At 37.5% G+C, this 11,394-nt stretch overlaps 1 protein-coding gene across 1 annotated transcript; it reads left to right on the forward strand.

Moving 5' to 3' along the window:
- Window positions 1-929: 929 nt before the first annotated feature.
- Window positions 930-4,216, forward strand: LOC108759152 (uncharacterized). Its single transcript, XM_018504468.1, has 4 exons — window positions 930-1,067; window positions 1,188-1,837; window positions 2,586-3,595; window positions 3,714-4,216. Exons 1-4 carry the CDS (start codon window positions 930-932, stop codon window positions 4,214-4,216), a joined length of 2,301 nt encoding a protein of 766 aa, XP_018359970.1.
- Window positions 4,217-11,394: the final 7,178 nt, after the last annotated feature.

An 11,394-nucleotide genomic window follows, 5' to 3' on the forward strand; every position in this document is an offset into this window, starting at 1 on the left:
AATAATTATTATTACTTTTGAATTATATACAATTATCTTTTATTATTTATTTTTATTAATTACCATTTCAATTTTAAATAGTTCTTATAGTTTTTCTTACTCTATCTAGCAGCGCCAAGTGTTTTTACATGAAAAATTTTTCTATTTAAGTTAAATTTTTTCATTTTATACGGTTAATTCTTTAATTTTTGTGGTAACACTTATATTGAGCAAGGTAACGCAATGTTGTGATAATGTTTTGTATAATGTTTTGAAGGAGAATTAAATAACCACTACTTTAGTTGGAAGAGGAAATGTCTTTGAATGAAATGTGATATAATAATTTCATTTAAAAAGATGTTAAGGAATGTAGTGAATTTGTTTAGACCGCGCAAATCCGTAGTCTCGTCGATAACTGGCGCTTGCGGCGCTCCCGCGTAATGCGCGCGCAGTAAAATTTTAGTTTATGTTTACACAACGGACATTTTATTATTCACTATAAGTTTTCACCGCTGTAATGCTTCGTGTGCAAATAAATCCTTTTGAACCTTTAAGTTCATGTTATCATTAACATTTGGCGCCCAACGTGCGGCACGAAGTGAACGGCGGCAATAATAAGCATTGGAGATACATCCCGTAAAGCAAGTAGGTAGACATAACCACAACAAGGTATCGGCGGAAGATCTTTCTAACCTCAACGGAGGAAATCGGCAGGAAATCTTTGCAACGAGACATACTCAGGTAAGCAGATTATAAAGTTAGAGCATACTATACAACATGGAAGTAGATATGTCTAAATTAAAGCAGCGCAGAGCGCAAACCAAAGGTCAAGTTACTCGCATATTGCATTTTTTTCGAGGCAGGAAATGTCACGATTGATGAGGCGCAGATCAGACTGCAAAAACTGGAAGAGTTTTACTACAGCTTTATGGAAATACAAAGTACAATAGATGACAGCAACCCCTACCGAGGAGGAGGGAGAGCCGAGCGAACAAGGTGATCCAGAAAAAGAGATCTTCGAGAACTTATATTACAAAGCTGCGGCAAAGGCACAGCAAATAATTCGAGAAGGATCATCGCAAACAGCGGCACGCGCAAAAAAGGAAGATTCGGAAGAAATATCCGAAATTACACGCAGACGACCGAAGCTACCACAAATAAAGCTTCCGGAATTCAATGGAGAGTACACTAAGTGATTATTCTTCAAGGATAGTTTCGAGACTACTATTCATCAAGATGACAGCTTGACTGCTGTACAGAAGCATCAGTATCTCATCGGAGTGCTTCAAGGAGAAGCTCGCAGCGTGATTGAAGGATTCAAAATTTCCAGCGAAAGCTATGAGAGCGCTTGGAAACTATTAAAGGACACATATGACAATAATATGGTAATTATTCAAAATCATTTGGATGAATTATTAAACTTTTCAGAGATAACAAAAAACAATAAAGCAGATTCGATACGAAAGTTTATATGGCATATTCAAACACATGTTTCTGCATTGAAAACGCTTGCACTACCCGTAGATGAATGGGACGCGATATTACTGCATTTAGCAAAAAAGAAGCTTGACTTTATCGAGCAAAGAGATTGGCAGAATCTCATAAAAAATCGCACGCCGCAAAATATGCCGCAATTGTCGGAATTCATGACGTTCTTGACGGAACGATGTCACACGATGAAGATCCTTGAGCAAGGTCAAATGAAGACAGAAAAGCCGTTAAATCGAGATGCAAAGAAAAACGAGAGCAAAGTAGCATTGGTTTCCGTAACGAATAAGTGTAAGATTTGCGAAGGAGATCATCCAGTTTTCAAATGCGCCCGAATGTTGCGCTCGATGCACGAGATTGCACTCGGATAGTAACGCGCACTCCCGAGAGCACGGAAATAAAGAGACTCAAGGCTTAAAGAGTAGGAAATAAGAAGCCGTTTATTTAGTAACGTCGGCATCATGAGATCGTCAGTACATAAGTAGCGTAACGATAATATGTGTAATCGGCGGAGAAGCACGTCCGTACGTCTTGATTGCTCTCCGAAGATCTGACAGCTGTTCACCGTCAACAACGGCACGTCGTCTTCACAACGCGACACCACCGGTGTCAGCACAGCACGGCATGCGACGAAGCATGGGCGTAACACTGCCCCCCTTCTGAAAAATTGTCGTCCCGACAATTCTCTGGCTCCAAAGTTTATAAAGAGTCTTCTCCAAGGAATTCTGGGCTCCTGACCAATTCCTGCTCCCTTTCTGCGCTGCTGCGTCAGTTTTATTAGAGCTTGGTCTTTCTGGGATCCGTTTCCCGGACTGAAGCTTTCTCCTCCTTCTGGGCAAGACCCCTTTTCAGTTTCTCTTCCGGAGTTATCCAGTCTCCCGGAGAAACACGCTTGAGCATCCCCCCAACTTCACGAAGGAGGTGTACTTCCTCTTGACTCTTCTCTTGAACCTTGCGTACTTGTCACTTCGTTTTTCGGACTGGGAGGGGAATGATGAAAAGTTTTTCTGTCCACAGTACCTCTATTCCCAGTCCCCGTCTCGGCATTTGTTAAAACTACCAATAGCAGAACGTAAACAGAAGCTTATTGACAAGAAATTATGTTTTAATTGTCTCAGCACAGGACATTATGTCCGTGAATGTAAAGGCTCAACATGCAAAAGATGTGACAAGAAACACAATTCGATAATTCACAAAGAAGATCAAGAAGAGCGAGGCAATGCTCAAGTCAAGTCATCCAGCGAGGATACACCAAAATCAGTCGTTACAACATGTACAGAATCGAAGTATAACACATCAGTTGAGTCATCACAAGTCCTCGAACAACAATCATCCATCAATATAAACAACATTACAGCCAATGTTTATTGCACAAATCAGCAAGATGCCAGAGTGATTCTTTCGACCGCGAGGGTTCGGGTAACAGGAGCAAGCGGAGAAGAGCGGCACTGTCGAGCGCTACTCGATCCAGGATCACAATTCAATTTAGTTACAGCCGATTTAATTCGAAAATTTAAGTTATCATGTCGCAATGAAGTACGTCCGATTAGTGGAATTAACAAGACTATCACAAGAGTTGTTAAAGCAATTTGCATTCATATCAAGTCAATACATAGCGAATTTGAGACTACAGTAGATTGTCTAGTCGTACCAGAGATTACAGAGCAGTTACCGCAAACTAAAATAGAATCAACGATATACATTCCAAAGGATGCCAAACTAGCGGATCTTACCTATGACAAACCAGGATCCATTGATATGCTTCTAGGCGCAGGAGTATATTGGAAAATTGTTAACGGAGCACCGAAAAATCAAATCAAAGGGAAACCAGCGTTACAAGATACGCATTTAGGAGTAATTATCGATGGAGAATTAACCGAAAAGCACACAATTGCATCAAGATTTTGCAATATGGTTACTAATACTCAACTACAAAATCAATTACAACGGTTTTGTAGATTAGAAGAGATGCCGGAAAGTCGTTCCTATACAAAGGAGGAAATACACTGTGAGAAGTTCTTCATTGATACTGTTACGCAACAAAAAGACAGTCGATTCAATGTTCGATTGCCGACTCATTCAAGTGTAAGTCTAGGAGATTCTATGCCACAAGCGGTCAGGAGATTAAGTTATTTATTATTATTATTATTATTATTTATTATGTATATATATAGTATACACAAATAGTAAGGCACCAGCAATACTGTTGCTACTACGCCCACTAGTAAACTATTCGACTAATTTAGAGCGTCGACTCGCTAAGGATCCCACACTGAAGGAGGTTTACAAGGAATTCCTGAATGAATATCGACAACATGGTCACATGTCTTTGATAGAAAATCCGGATGTTCTGTTAGCACAGGAACATTACATTATTCCACATCAACCTGTTGTTCGCTCCGACAGTATGACGACAAAATTACGAGTCGTCTTTGACGCGTCTTCAAAGACCACAAATGGTAATTCATTAAGTGATAAATTGATGCCCGGTCCGAACTTACAAGCGGATTTGCAGCAGATTTTAATGCGATTTAGAACGCATGAATTTGTTCTAACAGCGAACGTTACATCAATGTTTCGTCAGATTTTAGTAGACCCTAGGGATCGAAAGCTACAGCTCATATTATGGCGCGATGAAGCAACACAATCACTGCAGTTATATCAGCTTAATACCGTGACATATGGAACAGCTTGCGAACCATATTTGGCCATGCAATGTCTCAAGGAATTAGCCGAAATGCACAAATAGGAATTACCTTTAGCAGCTAATGATGTAGAACAGGACTTCTACATGGATGACGTCCTAACTGAAGGATCTACCCTTGAATATGTGTTAGATTTGCAAAAACAATTAATCGAAATGTTGGATCGTGGAAAGTTTCCTTTACGTAAATGGAGGGCAAGTAGTCTGAGTCTGTTGGAACATTTATCAGAGCACAGTAGAGCAAATAACTTACTTGTGATAGACGAAGATCAGCCACTCAAAACATTAGGACTCTTATGGAATGCGATATCAGACACGCTTCAATACCGAGTCATATTGGAGGAGACTGCATCAAACACTAAACGGAATGTATTATCCAAGATATCACAAGTATTTGACCCGCTTGGTTTGGTGGCTCCAGTACTCATCGTCGGAAAAATTATCATGCAGCAAATATGGAAACAAGACGTGGAGTGGGATCAAGAGCTTCCAGCTAATCTGAAGATAGCTTGGAAAGATTATTACGCATCGCTTACCCGATTGAATGGCATATCAATCCAAAGAAATGTCAATATTAATAACAAGTTGACAACCTTCGACATATATATGGATTTGGTGATGCCTCAGAAATCGCATACGGGGCATGCTTGTATGCAGTTAGTACAGACGAACAAGGTATTAGTCACTCGGAATTGATCTGTGCAAGAGCTAAGGTAGCACCCTTAAAGACTATATCCTTACCAAGGAGTTAGAAGCAGCGCTTTTGTTATCACAATTATATAACATAGTAAAAAGAGCATGTGCAGATAGAATCAATAAGGTTATCTTATGGAGCGATAGTACCGTAACGCTTGGATGGATTAAGACACCACCGCATACTCTCAAGACATTCGTAGCGAACAGAATATCTAAGATCCAGGACCTTACAGAAGAAGCTATTTGGTTACATGTTGCATCGGAAGACAACCCAGCCGACCTATTATCGCAAGGAGTAACGGTGCAGCGTTTGATTCAAGATCAATTGTGGTGGAACGGACCTTGCTGGCTAAGAGAAGGAAAGCAGTACTCACCTTTAATGGAGAATCCAGAAATTTACCGGAGTTGAGGACACCATTTGTCACTTTGGTGTCGACCTTTACACATCAGATCTTGAGAAAATATTCTTCATATAGTAAATTATGTAGAGTCATAGCGCGCGCGCGCGCGCGCGCATTTTGTTACAGGTTCGCAGAGAATTGTCGATCCAACAGGAAAACGACACCATTCAGCCCGACAGAAATGGAAAGAGCGGAGAAAGTTATTATCCGATGGGTTCAACAGGAATCATTTCCCATAGATTCACTGTTTACAAGAGAATCGATTACTTCCACGGAAGAGTCCACTATGTGCTTTGGCGGCCTACTTCGACAACGAAGGATTGATTCGTGTGAGAGGCAGATTGCGACATGCAGAAATCTAGTCAGATCAGAAAAACCCCATCGTGTTACCCACTAGACATCATGTAACTAGCATCCTTTTACGTGACAGACATGAACGGTTGCTTCATTGCCCACCGGAGCAATTATTATTTGATATACGACTACGATTCTGGCCCATCAGTGGAAGACGAGAAGTCCGCAAAGTTGTTAAAAGGTGCGTCAAGTGCTATCGGTTTAATCGAACTACAACAGAGGTCAGGATGGGAGATCTGCACTTGAGAGAGTTCGCAGTTACAATCGACCCTTTACGGTAACCGGTATAGATTATGCAGGTCCTATTCAGGTTCGAGAAAGCCGACGCCGAGAAAGAATTCATGTTAGTAAGGGATATATCGCAATATTTGTTTGTACCAGTACAAAAGCCGTACATCTGGAAATGGTGATCGATCTTTCTACAGAAGCATTTATGGCTTCCTTACGGCGATTCACTTCTCGAAGAGGTTTATGCTCTCAGATTTTGTCGGACAACGGCACTAATTTTGTTGGAGCAACTAGACATCTCAATGAAAGAATTGGAAAGAGTAAGGGCACTAGAAGTCGGGCGCAGAAGATGTCGCGCAAATAATACACTTATATAGAGTGAAACTTCTTTATTCACTAAACGCGCTTACATGTTTCGACTCATTTTTAAGCCTTCCTCAGAGCAAACACACGTTAACATATATAAAGTAAAAATTATCCTATCATGGTGAGCTCCCCAAGATTACAAAGTACCGTATCGCAATCAATATTATGAATAATTCAAGAACTGGTTCCTGATATGTTGACCAGTCGGTATCAGACACAGTGAGTCACTTTTTTTTAGTTATTAGCTATAGTACTAATGAAAATTGTAAAATGATAAAATTTCGTCAGAAGGACTTATTACTGTGTACGAGCGACACCGAGTGAACCTCACTACAGAAAGAGATTGATTTCGGAGATGATATTCATCAGAAGACAAACTCATGGACTCAACCTACAGACGGATATGGAGGGGCTTCCGAAGGCCTCCCGAGTATAGATAAACTATAAAAGCTCGAGTTGTTGTCACGTCTTGTCAGTCGGTGTCGCTCGTACACAGTAATAAATCCTTCTGACGAAAGATTTTTTTTTATCATTTTACAATTTTAATTAATACTAGCTAATAACTAAAAAAGTGACTCACTGTGTCTGATACCGACTGGTCAACATATCAGGAACCGGTTCTTAAATTATTCATAATATTGTTTGGGATACGGTACTTTGTAATCGTGGTGAGCGTCCCTATTTTCGGTTAGTTTTTCGATAAATTAGTTTCTATATTCTTTAATTTGACATTTTTAATATTTTCCTTCTTTTTCATTTTTTTTCTTTCTTTTTATTTAATTCTGACATTTAAATTCTCGATGTAGGGGAGCTCACCACGATAGGATAATTTTTACTTTATATACGTTAATGTGTGTTTGCTCTGAGGAAGGCTAAAAAATGAAACATGCAAGCGCGTTTAGTGAATAAAGAAGTTTCACTCTTTATAAGTGTATTATTTTCGCGACGTCTTATGCGCCCGACTCCTAGTGCCCTTACTCTTTCCAATTCTTTGATTTGTGAGGAGTCTTGATTACTTTGATTTATTAACGGATTTATTATACGCAGGCTTATTTACGCAGGCTGTAAATATGCGTCCACCTCAATATTCTTCCTTTTTTCAATTTGTTCGGTTTTTGGGCCGGATACAGTTAGATTACTAAAGTCATGGATTAAGTTCCGTATTTGTTTAACTAAAAGTCTTTTACACGCTAGATTCTTAAGATACTGTATCGCGAACAATATTGTCCCACCTCACTTGCATCGGCTACATAGGTTTAGTTTGGAATTTTTTGGGAACAGTTCATTTAAAGAATTTGAATATATTAGACATCAATGTGTTGTGAATATTTTGAAGTTAGAATTAAATGATACTTATAGGAAAATGGTTTCTACTCGGGTACAGCTTTTCCGATTTGCACGTGCCATTTCCCGTTGCCTTTCTATTCATATTTGTGACGCCTTTTTTGATAAACAGGGGAGATATTCATTTTTTTTTCTTGCGCGAAAGGAGTAGGATTGATTCGAAGTGTTGTTGGCTGTTGTCGAAACAGAGGGAAGAATTACTTAATAATAATATTAAAAATATCAGGCCTATTCGTTATTATCAGAAGACAGTGCCCGCAGTTGATATTGATCATGGCAGGGATGGAGTGTTAGAGAGTACTGCTAGTGTTAGATTATCGTACCCTAACGTGCAGAATCCAAAGGTTGAGACAGTTGGAGAAATACAGACAGATCCTAAGTCCTTTCTTCCACAGATTCCTTTTCCTTCATTTACCTCACAAAGGAATGGCTGGTTCGTGAATCTGTCAACCGTTTCCATACCTTCTAATATACAGAACTTTTTGCAATTGGGAGAGAACTTTGCCTTACCTTTTAACAATAGATTAAATTTAACGGTCGATCTTATTAAGTGTATCGAAAGTAATATTTATAAATTGCCTATAGATGAGCGGATTTCGATCTCGAACCACTCACTTCCTGTGTTAAATAACTTAGCTTCTTGTTCCTTACATTGCACGGAAGTAGATAGGAGTTTGTTACAGTTAGCGAAAGATACTAGGGTTTTTCTAAGGGATATGAACGATAGGGTGATTTTTATTCGCGCGGATAAGGGGAATGTGACAATAGCAATGGATAGACAAATGTACATTTCCAAGGTAAATGAAATGCTTCAAGATGTCAATACTTACGAGGTAGTTGTAAGGGATCCGACGAGGCGAATGGTTTCGGGCTTACGCGCTTTATTAGTTAGGTGGAAAGAAAAGAAGTATATATCTGATTCCACATATAGAGGTTTGTTATGTAATGACGGGATACTTCCGATGGCCTACGCTCTTCCGAAGATACATAAGCAGGACTGCCCCTTTCGTATAATAGTTTCTTCGATAAACAGTCCTTTATATTCGTTAGCAGTGTTTCTTCATAGTATTATCATTAAAACGATTCCTAAGGCGGATAGTCATATCGATAATAGTTTTAAACTCGTTAAGGAACTTGATGGTAGGCGGTTGAGTGAGGAATTTCAGTTAATGTCACTGGATGTTGTTAGCCTCTTTATTAACGTTCCCATTGACTATGCGATGGACTGTATCCAAGATCATTGACGATTTATTTCCAGAGATTGTTGTTTACCGAAGGAGGGATTCATGAAAGCGGTTCAGTTTATTTTAGATTCTATTTTCTTTGTGTTTGATAGTGTTATTTATAAACAGAATTATGGTACTCCCATGGGCTCCCCGTTGTCTCCCGTCATCGCGGATCTAGTTATGCGTAAGTTGGAGAGTAGAGCTTTGTCTTTGATTAAGTTTCCGTTCCCCCTTTACTATAGATATGTTGACGATATAATCATGGCAGCGCCTGTTTCTTCGGTTAGTTCCATTCTTGATGTCTTTAATTCTCAGCATCCTAGGCTTCAGTTTACTATGGAAGTGGGGGGTGATAGGTTAAATTTTTTGGATGTTACAGTGATTAGGGTTAATGAGTTGATAGAATTTAATTGGTAAATAGATAAAAGATAAAGGCTCTTTAGAAATAATCTGCATAAAAATCTTTCAATGCCTATTAGAGCCGACACAGGATATAATGTGTAACAATCAATTTATTAATAATTAAAAATTTCATTAAAAATTTATTAATAAACACTAAAATTATATCATTGTGACATAGGTAAACGTTTCGACCCTATTATTTGGGTCCTCTTCAGTACCAAAAAAAACCACAAAAAAAATTTGTATAAATAAATGTGTAGAGTAATTATGTAACAGCAAGGTTGAAAGTTGCGAAGATTGTGTCCATTATAAATGCATGACAAGAATTTGGCAGAATTGCTATGAAACGGAGAGCAAAATGTTAATAATAGAAAAAGATTAAAAACAATTTAAAGAGAGCATGTCATCGAATAAGTAAAAAATTGCAAGACTTACATGTCATGAATAAGGAAATGGGCTGACGTACATTTCAGAGATGCATCCCGTCATTAATTGAATAATCACTACACAAATAATGAAATATAAAAATTCAAGAACGAATTAATGATAAATTATGCGTAAACGAAGAGAGCTTACATGACGATAGATTTGACGCGAACTTAACCATCAGAAGTCACTGTTAGTAATGAGAGATTTCAGAACAAGCACATTGCAGATTATTTCTAGAGAGCCTTTATCTTTTATCTATTTACTAAATTTACGCTGCCTGTAACATGCGTCATCACAAATTTGGTTCGTACTTCGGTATTAATTTGTTATTCGGTTACTTTACCGTCTCTTTACTGAAATCATGGATTAAACTCAACAGAGAATTGATTAGAGTCAATGCGATGATCACCTTTTTACGTAGATGTAAATCTTTAAGATTGTGTCCACATCATCGATCTAATAATTTGTTAAATAACCAGAAATTTTACAGTGTTAAATATACACAGATATATTATCATAAGAGAACTAAGTTTTTGAAGAGTCTTATTAACTTTGAAATAGCAGATGCTTTTATGAGAATCAGAACCATTAATTATAATCTATGTCATCTTACGAAAAAAATTAATAACAATTTTCCGTTATATTTGTTTAATAATTTTATTTCTTATCAGTATGCTTCTCTGAATAAATTAAGATTTTCAGAAAATCGTAAATTTGACCATAAAATTCAATGGTTATTGAAAGAACGACGTTTGAAAAATTTGGAAAATATTCCGAATGTTCAATATATTTGTATATCTGAAACTAATAATGTACCGGTGAACAGTGACTCCAATCTCGAAGTATATCACACCAACAAAGACTCACGTTTTCAATATCAAGTACATAAACCTAGTAATTGTAATAATGTTTCAGATGTGTTTGAGATTAATTTGTCTTTTATGGATTATTTATATGTGGATTATGATTTTTTTGAAGTGAACAATAATTGGTTCAAGAATCTTAGTTCTTCGGAAATCCCTCAAAAGGTACAGGCGTTGTTACAACTTGGTCAAGGCTTTTATAGAGGCTTTTGTTTACCGAATTTTGATTCTGAGAGGGCTATGACTGAATTCATAAAAGATTTTGAATATAATTTTTTCAGATATAAAATACCTAACATTAAAGAGTTGAGAAATAAGGTTTTCCCACTTTTGAAAAATATAAATAATTCCACATACACAGACATTGAAAAATCCATTCTCTCGCTGTATTCAGAAACAAAAGCTTTTTGTAACAATAATCCACAGATTATCTTCACTAATGCTGACAAGGGTAATGTCGTGGTAGCATGTAATAAAGTTGATTATATTAGAGATATGGAGTTGCTGTTTTCTGATTCTCAAACATACACCTTGCTCAAACGCAATCCAATACGATTATTTCTGATCTTTTGTCACTCTTGAAATGTTGGAAGCGTCACGAGTTGATTTCTGACTCTACATACAAATATTTATATTCTTCCAACAAGATACTGCTACGTGCTTATGGCTTAAAAAAGATCCATAAAGTGGGCTTTCCGTTACGTGTCATTGTTTCTTCCACGGGTAGTCCCCTTCACAATTTATTAGTCCCCTTCACAATTCAAAATATCCTGCTTTAATTTCTAATATAAAATAAGATATATTTACACAATAAAAACAAATTTACATAATTTTTGTGGAATTACTGTAATTTCTGTAAAATTGCATGATTTTTTATATTTACAGAACTAATCATGTAATCTATTTTATATTTA

The sequence above is a fragment of the Trachymyrmex cornetzi genome, unplaced genomic scaffold, assembly GCF_001594075.2.
Source record: "Trachymyrmex cornetzi isolate Tcor2-1 unplaced genomic scaffold, Tcor1.1 scaffold1700, whole genome shotgun sequence".
Lineage (NCBI taxonomy): Eukaryota > Metazoa > Arthropoda > Insecta > Hymenoptera > Formicidae > Trachymyrmex > Trachymyrmex cornetzi.